At 41.9% G+C, this 19844-nt stretch overlaps 1 protein-coding gene across 3 annotated transcripts in view; it reads left to right on the top strand.

Moving 5' to 3' along the window:
- Nucleotides 1–19844, top strand: part of Atp8b1 (ATPase phospholipid transporting 8B1) — a 116309-nt gene that overhangs the window by 72103 nt on the left and 24362 nt on the right. For all 3 annotated transcript variants that reach the window (XM_046419423.2, XM_058571351.1, XM_058571352.1), the window contains exons 4-15: nucleotides 403–516; nucleotides 2626–2724; nucleotides 2839–2900; nucleotides 5589–5661; nucleotides 5763–5833; nucleotides 7474–7556; nucleotides 7669–7827; nucleotides 7999–8087; nucleotides 9998–10188; nucleotides 13277–13485; nucleotides 15219–15262; nucleotides 16266–16422. In XM_046419423.2, the coding sequence (XP_046275379.1) occupies nucleotides 403–516; nucleotides 2626–2724; nucleotides 2839–2900; nucleotides 5589–5661; nucleotides 5763–5833; nucleotides 7474–7556; nucleotides 7669–7827; nucleotides 7999–8087; nucleotides 9998–10188; nucleotides 13277–13485; nucleotides 15219–15262; nucleotides 16266–16422 (1351 nt within the window). The remainder of the gene's footprint in view (nucleotides 1–402; nucleotides 517–2625; nucleotides 2725–2838; nucleotides 2901–5588; nucleotides 5662–5762; nucleotides 5834–7473; nucleotides 7557–7668; nucleotides 7828–7998; nucleotides 8088–9997; nucleotides 10189–13276; nucleotides 13486–15218; nucleotides 15263–16265; nucleotides 16423–19844) is intronic.

Genomic DNA, 19844 nt, shown 5'->3' with positions numbered 1-19844 from the left:
GATTAGGACTTGTATCTTTTGGGGGACACGGCTCAATCCAGAAGATTGTCTTATACTCTTTCTTCCATGGTCTTCTTCATTCCCCCTTTAATAAAGGTATTTGTGTTTCTGACCTGCTTGTGTTGACATCTGCCTTCACCCTATTTTCTAAGAGGCTGTCATGGGTCAAAGTATTGAGGGCAGGATCATAAGGCCAGTCTCACTTCTGTATCTTGTTCCTCCTTCTGACATAAGACTCCAAGTAGTCATTCTGAGGCCTGGCTAGAATTAAAGGCTTACAGGAAATCAGCATCTTTCTGATGGATGGCCCTGGGTCACTATAGGCCATGGGATATAGTGACTTTTACACGTATGTGGATATATGGCACCATTTAGAATCACTTTCTTATTTTTTTCCAACAGAGTAATGCAATTAAAACATACAAGTACAACGTACTCACCTTCCTACCAATGAATTTGTTTGAGCAGTTTAAGAGAGCAGCTAACTTCTATTTCCTGGTTCTTCTTATCTTGCAGGTAATGCCCTTTGGTATCTTAAATCTGTGTGAATCATGATGACTTTCTAACATTAAGTTTGGGACACATAATGTGGACAGTTTTGAAACTGTTCTGTATTAACAGTAGAGCTTTCTACACAAGGAAGTAGTGCCTCACCCACAGAACCAGCTCACTCAGTATTTGAACAGGGAAGGAAACGCATGGAAATCGATTCTAGTTCTATTTTTTTTTAAGTTTCATTTCTTATAATGTATGTATTGAAACTGATATCCCCAAAGTGAATAAAACTAAAGTCTTCACTTTGTAGAATTATTTGTAATGAAATCTATTTTTTTGTGTTTGTCCTCTATTTTTGTACTTAGTTGCCTAATTTCCCTAAGAATATCATTGATTTTTATTAATATTTTGGTCGTAAGTTTATGTTATTATTTACTTCTTTTGGAAGTACTGGGGAAATGAACCCAGGAGTAATCAATGACTGAGCTACATCCCAGCCCTTTTTATTTTTTGGTTTGAGACAAGAACTGGTCTCGAGCTTGTGATCTTCCTGCCTCTGCCTTCTGAGTTGCTGAGATTATAGGTGTGTACCAATGTGCCCAGCTCCAAGCTTATATTTTTGCAAACTGGTTTTTAATATAAGAAAAAGCCTTCTTTCTGATTATGTTTTTAATTGTGGCAGAGGATTCGTTGTTTGTAAAGCAAAACTTCTATCTGTGTAGAAACTGCTGCTCTAATTGATGAAATGAGTCTGCCTTCAGTACCTGACATGTGGGTCACAAAGACCATGTGTAAGAGTTGGATTTGGAAAACAGCTCTCCTGCTGGGATTCCGGCACTAAAGTTTTATAAAATGGTGTGTCCAGGGGGGAATGAGGTGGAGAGGAGAGAAAGTAGAGAAAAGACACTCAGGAGAAGTGGACACTCAACAGATTTGGTAGAAAACAAACCCACTGACTTGTCATAAAGGATGGTCCTGCTGTTGAGGGGCGTGTTCAGACAGGTGTGTGAACAGATTACAAGGTACTACTGTGTGGTCAGTGGACTACTTTTCCTTTAATTCTTTAAAGGGGGAAGAGATTCACATAGTCACAGTGCTGCGGAAATGACCTTCCTCTCTCTGAGCTGCACCACAGTCTCCTTAAGGTGTAGCCATCCCATCAGGATAATAGCAATAGACTTAGCACTTTCCTTGCCTTTCTTTTTTTTTTATTTATTTTTTTATTTTTTTGGGGGGGTGCTGGGGTTTGAACCCAGGGCCTTGTGCATATGAGCCAAGCACTCTACCAACTGAGCTATATCCCCAGCCCTCCTTGCCTGCCTTTTCATTGTTTCTTCACTGGATTCACATACTCAATGAGGTAACGTAGCCTCCATTTTGCAGAGAAGAACTGAGGCCCAGAGAGGCAAAGTAATTTGCTCCGAGGCCCAAAGCCTATGTGTATAGATCCAAGCAGGACTGGACCTGGGAATTGAATTTCAAATAACTACCACATGATATGGCCCAATAATCAACAGGATGGTCACAAGAAATCTTTTCAAACTTACTTTCCAAATTTCCATCAAGCTGGAAGGCTGTCTTGATACAGGTAGAGCTTCCTGTTAGGCCAGCCCCTTTCTTGGCTGTACCAGTAGCAATGATCATGAAGGGAGCACTTCCTTAAGTGCTCCCAAAGACGCTCCATCTAATCACCAGCTTTCAGAGAGGGCCACTACCTGCTGCCACTTTGCCTGCATCACAAGGCCCACAGAAATCACTGTCTGAGCAACTACTCTGTACAGCCTCCATGCCTTCCCTGAAAGTTAAGCATGAACCCCTTCAGTTAATTATGATTCCCACAAAACTTCAGAGCAGTTCACTTGTCGTTATCATGTCAGAAAACCCCCTTGATGTCCAGTGAAAGTCACAGTGAGGTCATTTCAGGAGCCGTTGTCCTCCAGGCTCTGTTCCAGATGACCAGAAGAGAATCACCAGAAAGAGGTTGGGTGCTTAAATACCTTTTTCCTATGTGTTCTACAGATGTAGACTTACGTGACGCTGAAAATTAGTACGAGCAGCTTGGAATCAGCCATCAGTCACCTGTAAGTCAGCTCTGCCTTCATGTATTGAAGTCTTTTTTATTTCGTTTAGGCAATTCCTCAAATCTCTACCCTGGCATGGTACACCACCCTTGTCCCACTACTTCTGGTACTTGGCATCACTGCAATCAAAGACCTGGTGGACGATGTGGTAAGAATTTCTCATGCAAATTTCCACTTCCTGCTCTAAGCTTATTTTACTTTGACATTGATGCTTTATGTATTAGGATAATTAAAATAACGTTTCTTCATTTCTCTTCTAAAGGCTCGCCATAAAATGGATAAGGAGATCAACAATAGAACATGTGAAGTCATTAAGGATGGCAGGTACTTTGTCTCCTCAGTTATAAGGATGCAATGTATGTCTGCATATTTGGAAAGAGCTATTAAAACCTGGAAGTCTATGAGTACTTTTCCTTTTTCACCACGAAGCCATCTTTTTTTAGGGGATGGAGAAGGGTGTACTTGGAATTGAACTCAGGGATACTCAACCACTGAGCCACATCCCCAGCGCTATTTTTTATTTAGAGACGGGGTCTCACTGCATTGCTTAGTACCTTGCTGTTGCTGAGGGTGGCTTTGAACTCATGATCCTCCTGCCTTAGCCTCCCAAGCCATTGGGATTACAGGTGTGTGCCACCTTGCCCGGCTCCATGAAGCCATCTTAATTTACAAAGACATTGGTCCTCCTTCATGGCCTGTAGGCTAGACCCACATTGGACGACATGTGAATGCGTGTTGGGCTTCACGTTTGTCAGCACATCAGCATTTACATGACTCCTTCAGCCTGCAGTTTGCTGCTTTCACTTCCTTGTTCCCGGGCTTATCCCTTCAGGGCTATGCTCATACAGATGTCATGACACTTTTCCTGGTCCCCCAGCTAAAATGATTCCACCCCCATACTTCCAGAGCATTTTATTTTCATTAGGACATAAATTGTATTGGAATTATTGATGTGAGCGTCTCCCCTTTGTCTTGCACTGTAAGTTCCTCCAGGACACTGTCCCACCTCCAGCCTGCACAAAGTGCTCAGTCAATGTTTGTTCAGTGAGTGCAGTCAGCGGTGACCGAGACACCAGACATCAACTCAGGGATCAGTAATGAGTTGTTTCTTGAGCAAGAGCCTCAAGGTAAAATTCAAATTCAAGTGCTCAAAACGGTGACTGAGGCTCAAAAACTTTTTAAAATGTGTTGACACTGAGGAAAACAACCCAGGTAGCTATGCTTTCAATCTGTGTCTAATTCAAAAATAGACACCAATAAGCTCGAAATATGTTGACATGGCTTTTTTTCCTCTTGCAGATAAATAGATTCTGATCTAGAAGTTCCCTTCAAAATCATTTAGAATCAATATTGTGAATAGTGGTGAGATACATAAACATCACACGACTCTGTTTAGCTAATGGCATGCCTAACAGCACAGGTGGAGTAGCTGTGAGTTGACTTGAATTTAGAGTTAGGTCAAATCTTGACCCCTGCAGTGGGTCAAGACAGTAAGAACTTAGGCATCAGTGGGGCAGGGCACAGGGCCTCCTCATGGGGAACCAGAACATCACGCAAAACAGTCCACCAGATAGCGTCTAGTACTTTCAGAGAGCTGGGACAGAAAGGTGCCAATGTGCCATTTTTTTTCTTTTTGGGGTGCAGGGGTACTTGAAATTGAACTCAGGGGCACTCAACCACTGAGCCACATCCCCAGCCCCATTTTGTATTTCATTTAGAGACTCACTCTCACTGAGTTGCTCAGTGCCTCACTTTTGCTGAAGCTGGCTTTGAACTCACAGTCCTCCTGCTTCAGCCTCCTGAGCCACTGGGATTACGGGTGTATCCCACCGTACCCCTCACCATTGTGCCATTTGTAATTTCATATTAAACACAAATTTTTAATTTACACTCTTGGAGATATTGAAATATGAAATAATTTCATTTGTTAAAAGATAAGCCAAGTTTAAAAATTCCTGCAGTTTGGAACTATGTAATAAATTCTCATAAAATTGGGAAACTAGGGCATAAAGCATATATATATATAATGACTTTCCAATCTCCAGGTTTCTTTAATCCATAAACAAATTGGAAGACAAGTATAGTAATTAGATTTCTGTCTCCAAAATAATTGAAATGATTACTTATGGTGGGTTCATCATGTCCATTAGTTGTATCTTTTGTAGTTATACAAATGTTTGGAACTTTTTAAAATGTTGACTTGTTAGAAATTTAAATGGGGATTTCCTATGGAGTTTATTACTGAAGATAGTCATCTTTTACTTTTATTTATTTGTTTATTTTTATCAATATCCTCATTAGATTTATTGTAAAAGTGGTACATACCCATTAAGGAGATAATTTAAACAATGGAGAGGAAGCCAATCTTAAAGCCCCATGAGGATTCTTGGTGACCCATGGAGGAGCACTCATGTGTGTCTGTCCTGGGGAGTGAGCAAGTGATGGATGACCTAGAATAGGGAGGACAGGAGGGGAAGCAGCCCATGAGCAAGACCCAAAGGGGGCGCCAAGTATACCCAGCCACGTGTGGACATGGCCCCCAATGGACTCTTCCCTGCACGAGGCAGGGTGGAAAGAATATCTTGATGTATCGGTCACATCACGATGCTTCCGGCAGAGATGAATATGATTCTCAAGACCACTTCCAGTACTTACATCATTCAAAGGGTGAACTTCTAGCCAACATTTTCCCTGTGATTTACACAACTTTCAGAATCTTTGACATCTATAAAGAATGGCAGGTCCCTAGCCTAAAACTTAGAAAACCAATTAACTGTTTTTTTTTAAACTGGGAATGGTACCTAGAGCTCAACTGTTGAGTGATTCCCCAGTTCAACTAACACTATTTTTTTAAAATATTTATTTTTTAGTTATAGTTGAACACAATACCTTTATTTATTCATTTTTATATGGAGCTGAGGATCGAACCCAGGACCTTGCACGTGCTAGGCAAGTGCTCTACCACTGAGCCACTTCCCCAGCCTGACAGCTGACATTATTTTTAACACTTAGGTTTAAAGTTACCAAGTGGAAAGACATTCAAGTTGGAGATGTCATTCGTCTGAAGAAAAATGACTTTATTCCAGTAAGTGAGCAAGTTCCTTCTCTCTTGTCCCTGCCCGCTCCTGGCTCATGATCAGGTCACCTTGGGGACCCTGTGTGATAGCTGCCTTTTGTTTTGAACAGGCTGACATTCTGCTGCTGTCCAGCTCTGAGCCCAACAGCCTCTGCTATGTGGAGACGGCCGAGCTAGATGGGTGAGTGCGTCTTGGATGAGCCTGTTTCAGAGTCGGCCTTGAGGGCATGGTCATTACTTTCAGATCTGTGCACTCTGGGCAGGGGACCCTGCCATCTGGCTCTGCCTCTATCACTTGCTGCCAGTCTGATAGTGTCCCCTGTACACTGGCCTCTTTTCCCCACCCATAAAGTGGACTGCCCACCTTTCCCTACTTCTCAAGGAGACTACGTGCCTGGGCCCCTGGTGAATTGCTGTGGTGTCCAGACAAATGGAAGTAACTGTGAATGTTATTATCTGTTTCAGAGAAAGGAAAAGGTTTTTTAAAGTCTTTGCCATTAGGTAATTTCGAATTCTCCCTTAGTTGCTATCACTTCAGAGAGAATGATATTCTGTTTTGGACTGGTTCTCAATACATTTATTAAGTGCTTAAGAGATCACAGGCACTTTGCCTATTAGCTTATTTGATTTTTTTCATAACTTTATGAGAAGAGCATTATTATTACCTCTACCTTCCCCATGAGGAGACAGAGGCCCAGAGAGATGAAGTAGCCTGCCCAAGGTCACACAGTAAGTGGCAGTTGGAACCCTGCTCCCTGCACCCTTTGCTCTTCACACCCTAGAGATGCACCTGCCACTTATGGAGAGCTGGAATCATGTCATCGGAAATGAGGTCTTTCCTTCCTCTGTTGAACAGTTGGCTGACATTCAGTCTTAGCAATAATCATCCCACCAGCGAGAGACACTAAAGCTTTACAAAGACATGAAAGAAAACCTAATGGTCAGGTTCCCAATAGCTGGAGATTCCCCTATGGGTGTTTGTTAAATGTGTGAAGGGCTGTGCTCCCTAAGAAAACTGCCTTGCTTTGTGTGTGTGTGTGTGTGGTGTGTGTGTGTGTGGGTTGCTGGGAATTGAATCCAGGGCTTCCGCATGCTAGGCAAACACTCTACCACTGACATGTTCTTAACCCTTCTTATCTTGAGGCAGGGTCTTACTAAGTTGCCCAGGCTGGCCTTGAACTTGCAATCCTCCTGCCTCCACCTGCTGAGTAGCTGGGATTGTAGGTGTGCCCACAGGGTCCAACTCGGCCTTCCTCTTGAGAGCATCTGTCCCCACCTGCTGCCATGTGTCCACACACAGTTAACCTTCCCTTGCACTGGGGATGGGGTATACCAGGTTTGGGGGTGAGGCTGCTACCTTCTTTCCCAAAGAAAAATATTTTTCAGAAACACAGGTTTCATTTATTCATTCTAGAAAATGGGCTGACAGGGGCTAAGTAGAATTTCTATAACAAGTTTGTTTTGTATAATCACCTTAGTGCGGGTAACATATTAGAAACTACATTTTTTTACAAAACAGTCCATCAGAGCCTGCTGGTGTTAACTAGTTCAATTAGTGAAAAGGAGGCTGTGGGCACGCCATGTCCTAACTGCCACAATAGCAAACCACAAAGGAGACCAGCACTTCCCAGATTAGGAATTCTTCTCTAGTTCAGGGTATAACCTCATTCAAACTCAAAGTTCCAAGATGAAAAGAGTTTAAAGATAAAACAAGCTAATTTACTTCCAGGCATGCCTAATGGAACTTCATGCAATTTTTTTTAATGTTCCTTTTTGAACTCCAAAATATGTTCATTTAATTTTTTTTCCTTCTTTCTTTAGAGAAACCAATTTAAAGTTCAAAATGGCGCTGGAAATCACAGACCAGTATCTCCAAAGAGAAGATAACTTAGCAACATTTGATGGTTAGTACACAAAAGGCATCTTACTTTGTTTTAAATGTTATTTATTTGATTTGAGTGTCTGTTGAACAAGTCTTTTATATGGGATTATGTGAACCGTATCTTTTTTTTTAAGGTTTTATTGAATGTGAAGAACCCAATAACCGACTAGATAAGTTCACAGGAACACTCTTCTGGAGAAAGAGAAGTTTTCCTTTGGATGCTGATAAAATTCTATTACGTGGCTGTGTCATTAGAAATACTGATGTCTGCCATGGACTGGTAATCTTTGCAGGTACTTTCAGAGTTTCTTAGAAAATTAATCAGCTATGAACTATTAAGATTTAAAGTAGGAAATTGCTTTTCTGTCCTTTTCCCCTTGAAGCCAAAGAAAGACAAATTTTATTGACATGCTAGTTAATTGATTTTTCCCAATTGTTGATCCCACTGAATTTTCCATTTTTAGGTGCTGACACTAAGATAATGAAGAACAGTGGGAAAACCAGATTTAAAAGAACTAAAATTGATTACTTGATGAACTACATGGTTTACACGGTATTTATTTTCCATTTGAGTGGATAAGAGGATATACTGCTGTCTTTTGCTCTAATTTTATTGTCTACTTTTCTAATGCAAGAAAATCTCTTTAAATAGGATAGAAATACGCTTGGGCACTCCACGCCCTAATGGGAAGTGAGGGTGGAGGGGAAGAGCCTTCCCTCTTTCTTGGAAATGCCACATTTCTAGCAAGAAAATCCTCCAGGAAAGGGAAGTTCTGGTGGTAGGCTCCCCTGAGTCCTTTGGCTGGAGGGAGACCAGTTGAAAAACTAGGGAAATAAGTGGAAGTCTTGAATAAGTCCTGAAGTCTTGATTTGATCACTGTTTGCTTTCCTCTTATCTTGTTGTTGGTTTTGTGCAACATACACCATATAAATCCGATTGTAAAGCAAGGCAAAAGGTGTGTTGAGAGGGTCCTCAAGACCACACCCACCTTGGATGACAGACTGGGAGCACTTGTAGGATTTAGCATATAGTTTTACTAAGGCTCTGCCTTATTACAGCAAAAGGATGCAAGGCAAGATTGGCAAGAGGCATGTGATCCAAAGTCCAGAGGTACAAGCTGTCGAGGGGCCTCTCCCAGCAGAGTCACACACAAGAGACACTGAATTCTCACAGTAACAGTGTTTGACAGCAATGTGAAATGTTGTCTTCCAGGGAAGCCCATTAGACACTCTTGGCCAGGATTTTTAATATGGGGCTGGGCATGTAGGTGCCATCTGCCTGGCATGCACCAAAATTCCAGACTCTCCAAAGGAAAGCAGGTGGTCGGCATATACTGTGTCGTTTGCACAGTTAGGCAGGAGCCACTTTTATTAGAGAATAAGAAATAAGGGACCAGGAAAGCCTCCCATAATCTAACTTCCCAGATGCCAGCTCAGGGTCAGCCTTGCAAGCAGCACTTTTGGGGAGACCAGTCTTAGGCCTGCTGAATTAATTCTTCTCTCTGTGTAGGGTGGCCCCAAATATCAAGCAGTTCTCCAACTTCCTAAATAAAGTTGTTGTTCAAATACTTAGTCTTACATAAACCTTCAGGACTCATAAAATTAGAATTCTGTAATTGCATCTACCTATTTAAAATCATATAAAAGTAATATGGTGACTTAAAGAACTGCCCTTAACCCTGCTTTCATATGTCATGTAAATTTAACTTGAACTTGGCCCGTTCACCCTCAGTGCCATCATGGTCATGACTAGAGCACCCACAGAGCCCATCATCTCTCCTCTGAGCCAAGTTGTTGTGAGTTATAGCACTTTTGAAATCTGTGCCCAGAAACTTAAATTTGTCCCTGGAAATTTTATCCCCACTCCCAAATACGCAAACCACACCAGGACAGTTGACTTTTTAATTTGTCTCTTAAGTATTTGCTCAACGTTTCTGTAACATTATTCTTGTTGTATTGCTTCTTGATCTTGTTTATAATCCTTACAATATTGTACTTTCAGGAATAATTACCCAAATACGGGTGGCATTGCCCTGCCTTTCTTTCTTTTCTTTTTTTAATAATTTTCCTTCAGTATTTTCCGTAAGTATCCCAATTCAGCATTGTTTGAAGGTGTTTCATGATAGGGCAAGGTATTTTCCCAAACCACATGTTATTATTCAGAGTCAGAGTAATTGGGAGAATGCCTATAATATAAAATCTCTAAGAATTTCAATATAAAATACCACCTTCTCTTTTGAAAGATAATTTTGGGGATGAAATCCTTAAGTGTGTAAGGTAGAATAGGTTTATTCATCAATCATAACAATCAAATAGACTTTCAGAGCATTCTCATGGTACTCTTTTAAGTGCATTATTTTTACAGACTACCAAATTATCTTAAACACAGTGTGGACACGGTTAGTTAACATCTGTGAAGTGCATCAGGTTGGAAATCCATCTTCTCTTTTTTGTGTCTTCTAGATCTTTATTGTTCTCATTCTGCTTTCTGCGGGTCTTGCCATCGGCCATGCTTACTGGGAAGCACAAGTTGGCAATTATTCTTGGTACCTCTACGATGGAGAAAACATCACTCCCTCCTACCGTGGATTCCTGAATTTCTGGGGCTACATCATCGTGCTGAACACCATGGTACCCATCTCTCTGTATGTCAGGTGAGGCTGTCCTGTCCTTGGCCTCTTGCTTTTAGGGAAAACTGTAGTATCTTTTTCCAACTTGGCACATTTGTGTCTAGCAATAATAGTTTCAAAGGTCAAAAGGAATAGGTAAAAAAATAACTTCTATTTCAGAATTGAGGATAAGATGGGGGAAGGAAATGAATGGGCCTACTCTGTGCCAGGTACCTTCTATCCTTACAGATAAGGCCACTGACAGTGGAGGTCAAAGGCTACAATCACTTACTTGGTAAGATTCCTTCTCAGTGAGTTCCAAAGCCTAGGTTTCAAGAAGGGCCTGGGAGAAAGTTAGAGACTTGGAATGTCATGGAAAAACTTGCTTTTCCATTTCACAAGTCTTGCTTCCCTCTTATAGGAGACTTCTTCTTCTTCTTCTTTTGTTTTTAGATGTTGATGGACCTTTATTTTATTCATTTATTTATATGCAGTGCTGAGAATCAAACCCAGTGCCTCTCACATGCTAGGCAAGTGCTCTACCACTGAGCCACAACTCCCCCTCCACCCCTGACCCCCAGCCTTCTTCTTGACATCTGCCACACCCATGCTTACTTGTGGAAGCCACTGACCTTCCTGCTAAGACCTCCTGGTGGAAAAGGTGTCCCGCCTTACTCCACCCTCTCCCAAGGTTCCATTTCTTATCTTAAGGTCAATTCCAATCCCAACAGAAAGTCAAGGTTGTACCCCTGACAAGTGGCAGTCTTGTCTGGTACTGTGTCTTCCTGTTTTGCTCTTATTTCCTATCAAATTCATTGTCACTGGCCAGTTGGACTTTAGAGGGGCTACGCCTTGGAATAGATTGACAGTGGAGTCAGTTCTTGGTTTCAATCAGTAATAGCCTGGAGGAAATGGACTCACACACACCCCTGTAATTAGATGCATTTATTTTATTCTAATTTTATTATATGTGCGTTTGTTTTGTTTCTAATTTTATTACATGTTCTTTCTGTTGCTCTTTTAATGGGAAATCATGCCCTGGGGCAGGCTTTTGTCCCAGCTACTCTAAAAGAGTCTAAGACAGTGCTCCCTTGTTAAGAGAGCCCTCTGTTATATGGATTATTTTGTACAAAGCTATAAAATAATACCGTATGCAATTTGGCTGATGTAACTTCTTTATTTCTCTTGGAAATCAAGGTCCTTTTAAAGCATAAATCAAATCAAGATGGTATCTCTGTTTTTTCTTCTACTCCCTGGCAGCTTGGGTGTCGTTTAGTATAGAATCATCAAGGCCACAGGATCACACCCAGGGCCCAGTGGGATCTGGTGTTCAGTGCTCCAGCCCTACCCCTTGGTCCTGCCCCTTAACCCTGGCTCCTGCCACTCCAGACCCTTGATGCCCTTCCTGCCACAGGACCTTTGTACCTTCTCTTATCTCTGCCTGGTACATTCTTCCCTAGATAGCCTAATGCTGCTTTTTCATTTTCTTCAGGCCTCATCCCCCCGGCCTTTCCTAGTGCTCCCTCTTATGACCAAACCATCTCTTCCCTGTTGCTCTCTATCTCCCCTTCCCCTGCTTTGCTTTTGTGCAGAGAACCCTCAGCACCCAATAAGTACGTGTTTACTGGGTCTCTCATTTGTGTGCCTTCGCAGGTGATAACTTGCTAACAGACTAGGTTTCCTTCTGCTTTGCTTGTGGATATAACCCCTGTATCTAGAATGGTTTTTGGTACCTAGTAGGACATATTTATGGAAGGAGGAAAGGGAGGGGGAGAGTTATTTTTCCGTCGTTTAACTTGTTATAAAAAGATCCTTTGCTCACTTAACTGTTGCTGAATATATAAATGGCTTCCTTCTAACTGAGATGTGTTTAATTCCTATGGTGTTTTGGTTTCGCTTGTGTTTTTGTACAGTGCCGGGGATCAAACCCAGAGCCTCATTCATGCAAGTGCACTACCACTGAGCTAGGCCCTAGGGCCCCTCTAGTTTCAAAACTGAGATGATTCTTTTTGAATATCTTCTTTTGAACATTCTATAACCTAATAAAATTTAGAAAAAAGTGTCACCTTCACAGTGAGGGATCACAATTTAGGAATTATTTGCCAAAAGACTGTTGCCCTATATGAGAGCACTCAGCAGTCTGTCATCTAGTGGGCCCATGTCCTCTTTGTCCTACAACTGGAGACAGAAATGAATACTGCCATCCCAGTTGTCCCTGGGAATGATGGGGAAACACAGTAAGATGACTGCACCTGGGCACCATCCACAGGGGTCCAGGTCACCTGAGCTGTGCATTTTGAACATGGCACTCCATGGCCGTGGCCTGATGTGCTCAGGAGTGAGTGGGAAGTCATAGTGAGCAGGATGCTTTGAGGAAACACAACTCATCTAAAGTCAGCTTGACCCTGACCTGAAGGACAAAACAATCGGTCAGGAGAGCTCAGAGGCTGAGCACATCACCACGCATGACTTCTCTCTCTCTCTTTTTTTCTTTTTCTTTTTTTGGTACCAGGGATTGAACTCAGGGGCAGTTGACCACTGAGCCCCATCCCCAGCCCTATTTTGTATATTATTTAGAAACAGGGTCTCACTGAGTTGCTTAGCACCTCGGCATTGAACTCGCAATCCTCTTGCCTCAGGCCCCCAAGCCACTGGGATTACAGATGTGCGCCACCACCACTGGCTATGGCTTGTCTCTTTGAAGATGTCTTAGTTTGTGCAGGCTGCTGCAAAAGAATGCCTTTACCTGAGTAGCTTGTAGACAACAGAAACATACTGCCCACACTTCCGGAGGCTGGGAAGTCTAAGATCCAGGGTGGGCACTTTTTGCATCTGGTGAAGGCCCAGGCCCACCCTGTGTCATAGAGAGCATCTTCTTGCCACATCCTTAAAGGGCAGAAGAGGCAAGCAAGCTCTTTTATGAGATCACTAATCCCATTCACGAGGGCTTTGCTTTTAGAACCTAATCACTTATGAGAGGCTCTGCCTCAATATTGTGTTGGGGATTGTTTTGACATATGGGTTCTGGGGGCCACCAACATTCAGCCTGTAGCAGTCCTGTGTGCACAAGTGAGGCTAAAATCCACCACTCACAGCTCAGAACTCCACACAGAGTGATCTTTTGTCTTCCTAGTGTGGAAGTGATTCGTCTGGGACAGAGTCACTTTATTAACTGGGACCTGCAGATGTACTATTCTGAGAAGGACACGCCTGCAAAGGCGAGAACCACCACGCTGAATGAGCAGCTCGGCCAGATCCAGTACATCTTCTCTGATAAGACAGGGACACTCACGCAGAACATCATGACCTTTAAAAAGTGCTGCATCAATGGGCAAATCTATGGTGAGTGCAAGTGTGAAGGAGGGAGAAAGCCAGACCTTGGCTATTTCCTAAGTGGGCTGCGAGCTCAGATGATCTTGTCTACAAGATGATTTCAGAGACATGCTTCTATCTACAAGACGCGGGTGTGTTTGGGGTCTGAAACAGAAGGAATGGTTGGCTGTTGAATTATGGTAGAAGATTCATTTCCTGGGTGCTGCCTGGAGCTGAACCTGCCACCCTAGAGTCACTTGTGCCCTCCCTCTGCAGATTGCTGCTGGCACTGGCACCCCAGCTGAGGGCTAGAGGGGCATAATGGACACTGCTGGGAACACACGCCTGGGAGAGGTCAGCAGATGGAAACAGGCACACGTTGCCAGGCACAGAGGCACAAGCCTGTAATCCCACGACTCTGGAGGCCATAGCAGGAGGATCACAATGTCCAGGCCAGTCTGGGCAACTTAGTGAGATTCTGTCTCAAAATGAGAAGGTCTGGGGATGTAGCTCAGTAGCGGAGGTCCTCTGGGTTCAATCCCCAGTAACACACACACACACACACACACACACACACAAAGGTACATGTCCCTCAAAAACCAAACATTGAAATAGCCAACAATTCCACTGCTGGGTATATATTGTAAGAAAGTGAAATCAGAGATTCAAAGAGATATTCGTGCACCCACATTCATAGCAGCTTTATTCACAATAGCCAAACGGTAGAAGCAACTCCAGTGTCCATTGATGGATGAATGGCTAAACAGAATGTGTGTGTGTTTATCTATAATATGTGTGTGTTTACATATACAACATACATATGCATATATATGTACATACATATGTATATGTGTGTATATACATATATACACACACACATGTATAGTGGAACATTATGTGTTTCCTTAAAAGGAAGGAAATTCTGATACATGCCACAACGTGGATAAACCCTAAGGTCATCATACTAAATGAAATAAGCCAAAACCAAAAAGGCATATGAGTCCACTTATATGAGGTACTTAGAGTAATCAAATTCATAGGAACAATGTAGAATATTTACTAGGTCACTAGAGAATGGGGGCAGGGTAATAAGAAATTATTGTTTAATGGATACAGTTTTAATTATGCAAGGTAAGCACTCTTCTGGATGGATGTGGTGGTGATGGTTGCACAACAGTGTAAATGTACTTAATGCCACTGAACTGTGCACTTAAAAAGGGTTATAACGTTAAGTTTTATGTGTCTTTCAGCACAACTTTAGTAAAATTGATTTCTAGTTTTCTGAAATATGTCTTACCTTTAAAAGCAACATTAAGGCTAATCCTATATTTAAATAGAATGCTTTTAAATAATTTAAGACAATGTATTTTGTTTTAAACACAGCACATGAGTATTCTTTCCACTTATGGAAAACTTTATATTGTGAATGTGGTTTCATATGAGTGAGGAAGACTAGGAACCTGGTGGCAGGTATAGCATTTCAAAGGACAAGGCTCAAATCCCAAAAGAACAGAGAGGAACAGGCACTAGTATTTGAAACTCTAGTGGGGGTGGCAAATTATTTCTGCAAAAAGTCACTTAGCATATATTTTAACCTTTGTAGGCCTTATATGGTCTCTATTCTTTATTTTTAATTTTTATCCAACTCTTGAAAAATGTGAAAACTATGTTAACTTCAGAACCATCCATGAATAGGCTGGGGGGGGGGGGCTCTGGACACAAGTAAAGGCGACTTAATTTGTTTTGTCCTGTTTGTTTCTCAGGAGACCATCGAGATGCCTCTCAACACACTCACAGCAAAATAGAGGTGAGTCCTTTAGCATGAGGAACTGCTGGGATGCATATTAGTTTTCTAGAGCTGCCTTAACAAATTACCCCAAATTGGGAAGCTTAAGATAACAGAAATTCGTTCTCTAATGGTTCTGGAGGCCATATGCCCAAATAAAGGTGTTGGCAGAGTCAAACTTCCTTGGAAAGTTCTAGGGAGAGTTCTTCTTTCACTTCTCCTAGCTTCTGGTAATTGCCAGCAGTTCTTGGTGTTCCCTGGCTTGAAACCCAGGCCTCCAATCTCTGCCTCCATTGACACATGGTGCTCTCCTTGTGTGTCTGTCTCTGTGTACAGATTTGTCTCTCTCATAGGACACCTGTCCTTCCATCCTAATCTCACTTGGCCTCAGCTTGGTTACATTGCAGGGACCCTATTTCCAAATAAGTTCTCATTCATAAGTACCAGCAGTTGGAACATCTACATATCTATTAATGGGACAAAATTCAACCCACCATAGGATGCTTTTGGTTTTAAGATAGGTGTAAACCTCTTATCACATAAGTCAAGAATGTACTAAAATCCACCAAACATGATTATGGCAGCACATGCCCTTAATCCTATACACTTGGGGACTGAGGCAGGAGGATTGCAAGTTTCAAAACCAGCCTTAGCAACTTATTAAGACCCTGTCTCAAAATAAAAAATAAAGAAGGCCAGGCATGGTGGTCCACATCAGGATTCCCAGCTACTTGGGAGGCTAAGGCAGGAGAATTGCAAGTTCAAGGCCAACCTGGGCAAATTAATAAGCCCTCATCTCAAAATTTCAAAAAAATTTAAAACAGGCTGGGGATGTAGGTCAGTGGTACAGCACTCCTTGGTTCAATCTCCCAGTATTACTAAATAAATAAAGCTGGGAATGGGCTAAAATCCAAAATGTTATTTTTACATAATTAAAAACTTGACTTCAAAGAAAAGTTCGTATCAATTTTTAATCCAGATTTTTTTTTAATCGCCTTTTTGTTTTCTTCTGAATTTCTTTCAGCAAGTTGATTTTAGCTGGAATGCATTTGCTGATGGGAAACTTGCATTTTATGACCATTATCTTATCGAGCAAATCCAGTCAGGGAAAGAACCAGAGGTCCGGCAGTTCTTCTTCTTGCTTGCTGTTTGTCACACGGTCATGGTGGAAAGAATTGATGGTGAGTATTTCTTCGGCATCTCAGACTTTGGAGGCTAGCTTTTTGGTTTCCAGACAACTCATGCTCTGCTTCCCATGCATGTTTAATGGTCTGCATGTAAACTCAAACGGTGGATATTTGAGCACCTGGCACTAGATGGTATATGGAATAACAAAGATTTCTCTGAAGTTTACATCTGATTCACAATTGTAACTCTGGATGTGTTTATCACTTTGCAAATGAAACTTTATCATTAAAAGTAATGATTGGCTCTTGAATTGGGATAGAATCAAACTCTTTCTACTGTATTACTAATGTGTGTTGCCAATGTAAAAATCAGGCCTTATCTGTATTGCAAGTAGATTTTAAACTTGAACAGACTTTTCTACAAAATGATTTCAGAGATCTGTTTTTACTTCCTGGATTCCGATATGTTTTGGGCTTGAACGTATCAGCCAAAGCCTGGGTCTCTTTAAGGTCTCTTTCTCATTTGAAAGTGCATTTGCATGGGAACAAGCAAGGCTGAAGTTCATTTTAAAATCCAGTTTGTGCCAACTGTGCTAACAGCATATTCATACAGTATCATGAAAACAAATTGTTTTGTCATATATGGACATAACAAATTATTTAGATACAAATGGACATTGTAGAAAGAGCAAAAGGAATTCTTTTGATATATCTATGGTGGTGCACAGTCTGCCTTCTCTTCATTCACTTTACCCCATTCTCTACGTTTTACTTTAATCACTGCAGTACATAAAAGTCCCTCGGTGAAATTCCTATCTTTGTTTCATATGTAACTGATATAAAATCTCCAGGAAAGGAACAGGCCTAAAAACTTAAATATGTAGAAGCCGTATAGGATATCTTTCGGCAAGTTTCAAAAAGGCCCTTCTCCAAGGTGAATTTAATAGTATAATAAAGTGAGATGTGAGAGTTCAAAGTGGGATGGATCCTGTTAGCAGCGAATGGGGACAGGTGGAAAGAGCTGACGCCAGGTCATGAATTGCCAAAACAGAGGTCAAAGTCTGTTTAAATAGCCAAGCAAATTTTACTGCACAATAAGAATGAAATATAATTTTAAGCATCCTGCTTCCCTTAGGTTCTGACTCATTAGTAAAACTCTTCTTCTTTTCTTTGAGTGGTGGTGGCATTTTGAGTGCTAACTGGACATTTTAGGCCAATACCCATTAATCTTACAGTTTCTATTTTTTCCCACTTGGATGTTACTGGCAGAGCCCTGGACTGTGTGTTCCAGGTGAGCCCGCCCAGTTTTGGGTCCTTCTTGCACACCTGCTTCTTCAGTGTTGCAGTAAGGAGGCTGATGTCCAAAGTCTCTTCCAACATAACATTCTGCTGCTCTTTGTCACACTGACAGCTAAGGTGAAGGCCCGTATGTCCTGAGGAGTCCTTCAGTCAATAAATGATGGGCACTTGATCCAGCCACTGGGAATGAAGACAAGTTAAATTTCTAGGTGCAGGAGGTTACAGAAGAATGATGGAGATTAAGTTCTTTTTTATTATATATAACATCATCAATGGAAGGAGGAAATCCTTTCATATATGTGGCCACAAACTTCTGACTTCAGCAGTCTGTGTGGCCTGTGTGTTAAAAACATTAAGAGGCCATGTATGGAGACCCTTGCCCTAGTTTTCTGTTACTCTGGAATCAATTAGGGCAACCTGGCAGCTTGAAGTACCTGCTTATAAGCTCCCAATTCTGTAAGTCAGAAGTCTGAGCTTGGCTGTGACCAAGTTCTCTGCTCAGCATCTCACTAAACTCAAGGTGGAGCCATGTTCTCATCTGGAGCTCAGTGTCTTCTTCCAAGCTTATGTAGTGGGGGCAAGATTCAGTTCTCTGTGGTTGCAGGACTGAGGTCCCCATTTCCCTGCAGACTATCAGATGGGCTTGCTTTCTACTCCTGGAGGTTGCCCTCAAGTCCTTGCCAAAAGTCCTTGTCGATTGGTCCCCCATCCTCAAAACCAGTGATAGAGACTCTGCCTTACATTGAAACCCTCTCAGGATTCAAATCTCTCTCACAAGGCAAAGCCCTTGGCCCTTTAAGGGCTCACCTAATTAGGTTCAGAACCTTTGGATAATCTTCCTATTTTAGGGTCAACAGAGTAGGACCTAAATTAAATTTGCAAAATCCCTTCATAGTAGCCCCTAGGCTAGTGCTTGACTGAATAGCAGCAGAAGGTGTATGTCTGCATTGGGGTGGGAACCTTGGGCAATGGAAACTCCTTCACCCACAGGCCCTATGAGAGCAGAGTGGGAAAGGCTTGGGAGCCTCTTCTTTGCCTGGAGGTCTTGAATCAGTGAGCAGAGAGCTGGCTCTAGGAGGCCTCAGCCTCACATTGGGTGTGATATTCTAGAGCAGAGAGACAACAGCCCATGGGGAGGCTGAGGGCATGGATTAGGGTGGGTTCTTGGGCAGGATGAGAAAGTCACAAATATGGGAGACATTTGGTAAATGATTTGAAGGGGATGAGAGGATTGTGGGGAAAGAGACATCTGAAGGTTTTAAGGCTGGTGAGTGGAAGATCTGAGATCCTATTTTTAGCCAGAAGAAGTGAGGAGATTAGGATAATGAGTTTATAAGAGGTGGCAGTTCTGATTTTAGCATTTTTTTAAACATCAATTTCACGATGCACAAATTAGTCTGTAAAAGGGAAGAATGTCTCTCTGGTTGCCTTAAGTGTACGGTAAAGGCATTTGTTAGCTAGGTTTCTTCCTGCAAACATAAGGTTGAAGTTTGGACAGGGTCTTCCTATTCAGCCCATCTGTGATTCCATTACAGATCATAATGGAAGGGTTTTCTTTTTTATTTAATGATAAAGATATCAAGGTGTTGGCTCCAGATAGAGTTGTCTCACTCAAGGAAAGTTTGCCATGTTTTATTATTTTGTTTCTTGCTTCTGTGGGAAGCAAGTTTGCTGTCAATATTATGTAAGGTGTCTCTGCGCCGTGAAGGGAGGCACTTTGTTCTCACTGCTGCTTGCTTAGCTCTGAGTAAATAGTTTGCCTCTGGCATTTGTGCATGTTTGTAGAATGGCTGGATTTAGAAAGTACATTTATAACTTCTGGTGTATGACTTTCCAGATGAACAAATAAACAGCCTACAGTGCTATCTTTAATTATTAATTGGAAAATGATTAATGATGCCTTAATTAGAACAAATTATCTGCAGCAGCTTGAGAAGGAAGGAGAATGGGCAGGGCAGTTTAGTTCTAAGTCATCGCCCTGGAGCAGCCTGCCCTGCCAAGCAGACTGAGGTGGGAAGAACTGCCCATGTGCCCATGGTATGCATCTGGTCACCCTGTGTTGGAAAACTAAATACTCTTTTCCATAAAAATTCCTCCGGCTATGTTGCTTTGAAGCAGAATAATTAGGAAAGAAAATAGAAAATCTTGGGTAGGCAAAGTATTTTTTTTAAACTTTT

The sequence above is a fragment of the Marmota monax genome, unplaced genomic scaffold (assembly GCF_021218885.2).
Source record: "Marmota monax isolate L192 unplaced genomic scaffold, Marmota_monax_Labrador192_F-V1.1 WCK01_AAM20220418_F8-fsc00088, whole genome shotgun sequence".
NCBI classification, from domain to species: Eukaryota; Metazoa; Chordata; class Mammalia; order Rodentia; family Sciuridae; genus Marmota; species Marmota monax.
The sequence above is the reverse complement of the archived record's forward strand: the minus strand, read 5'-3'. Positions and strand labels throughout refer to the sequence as shown.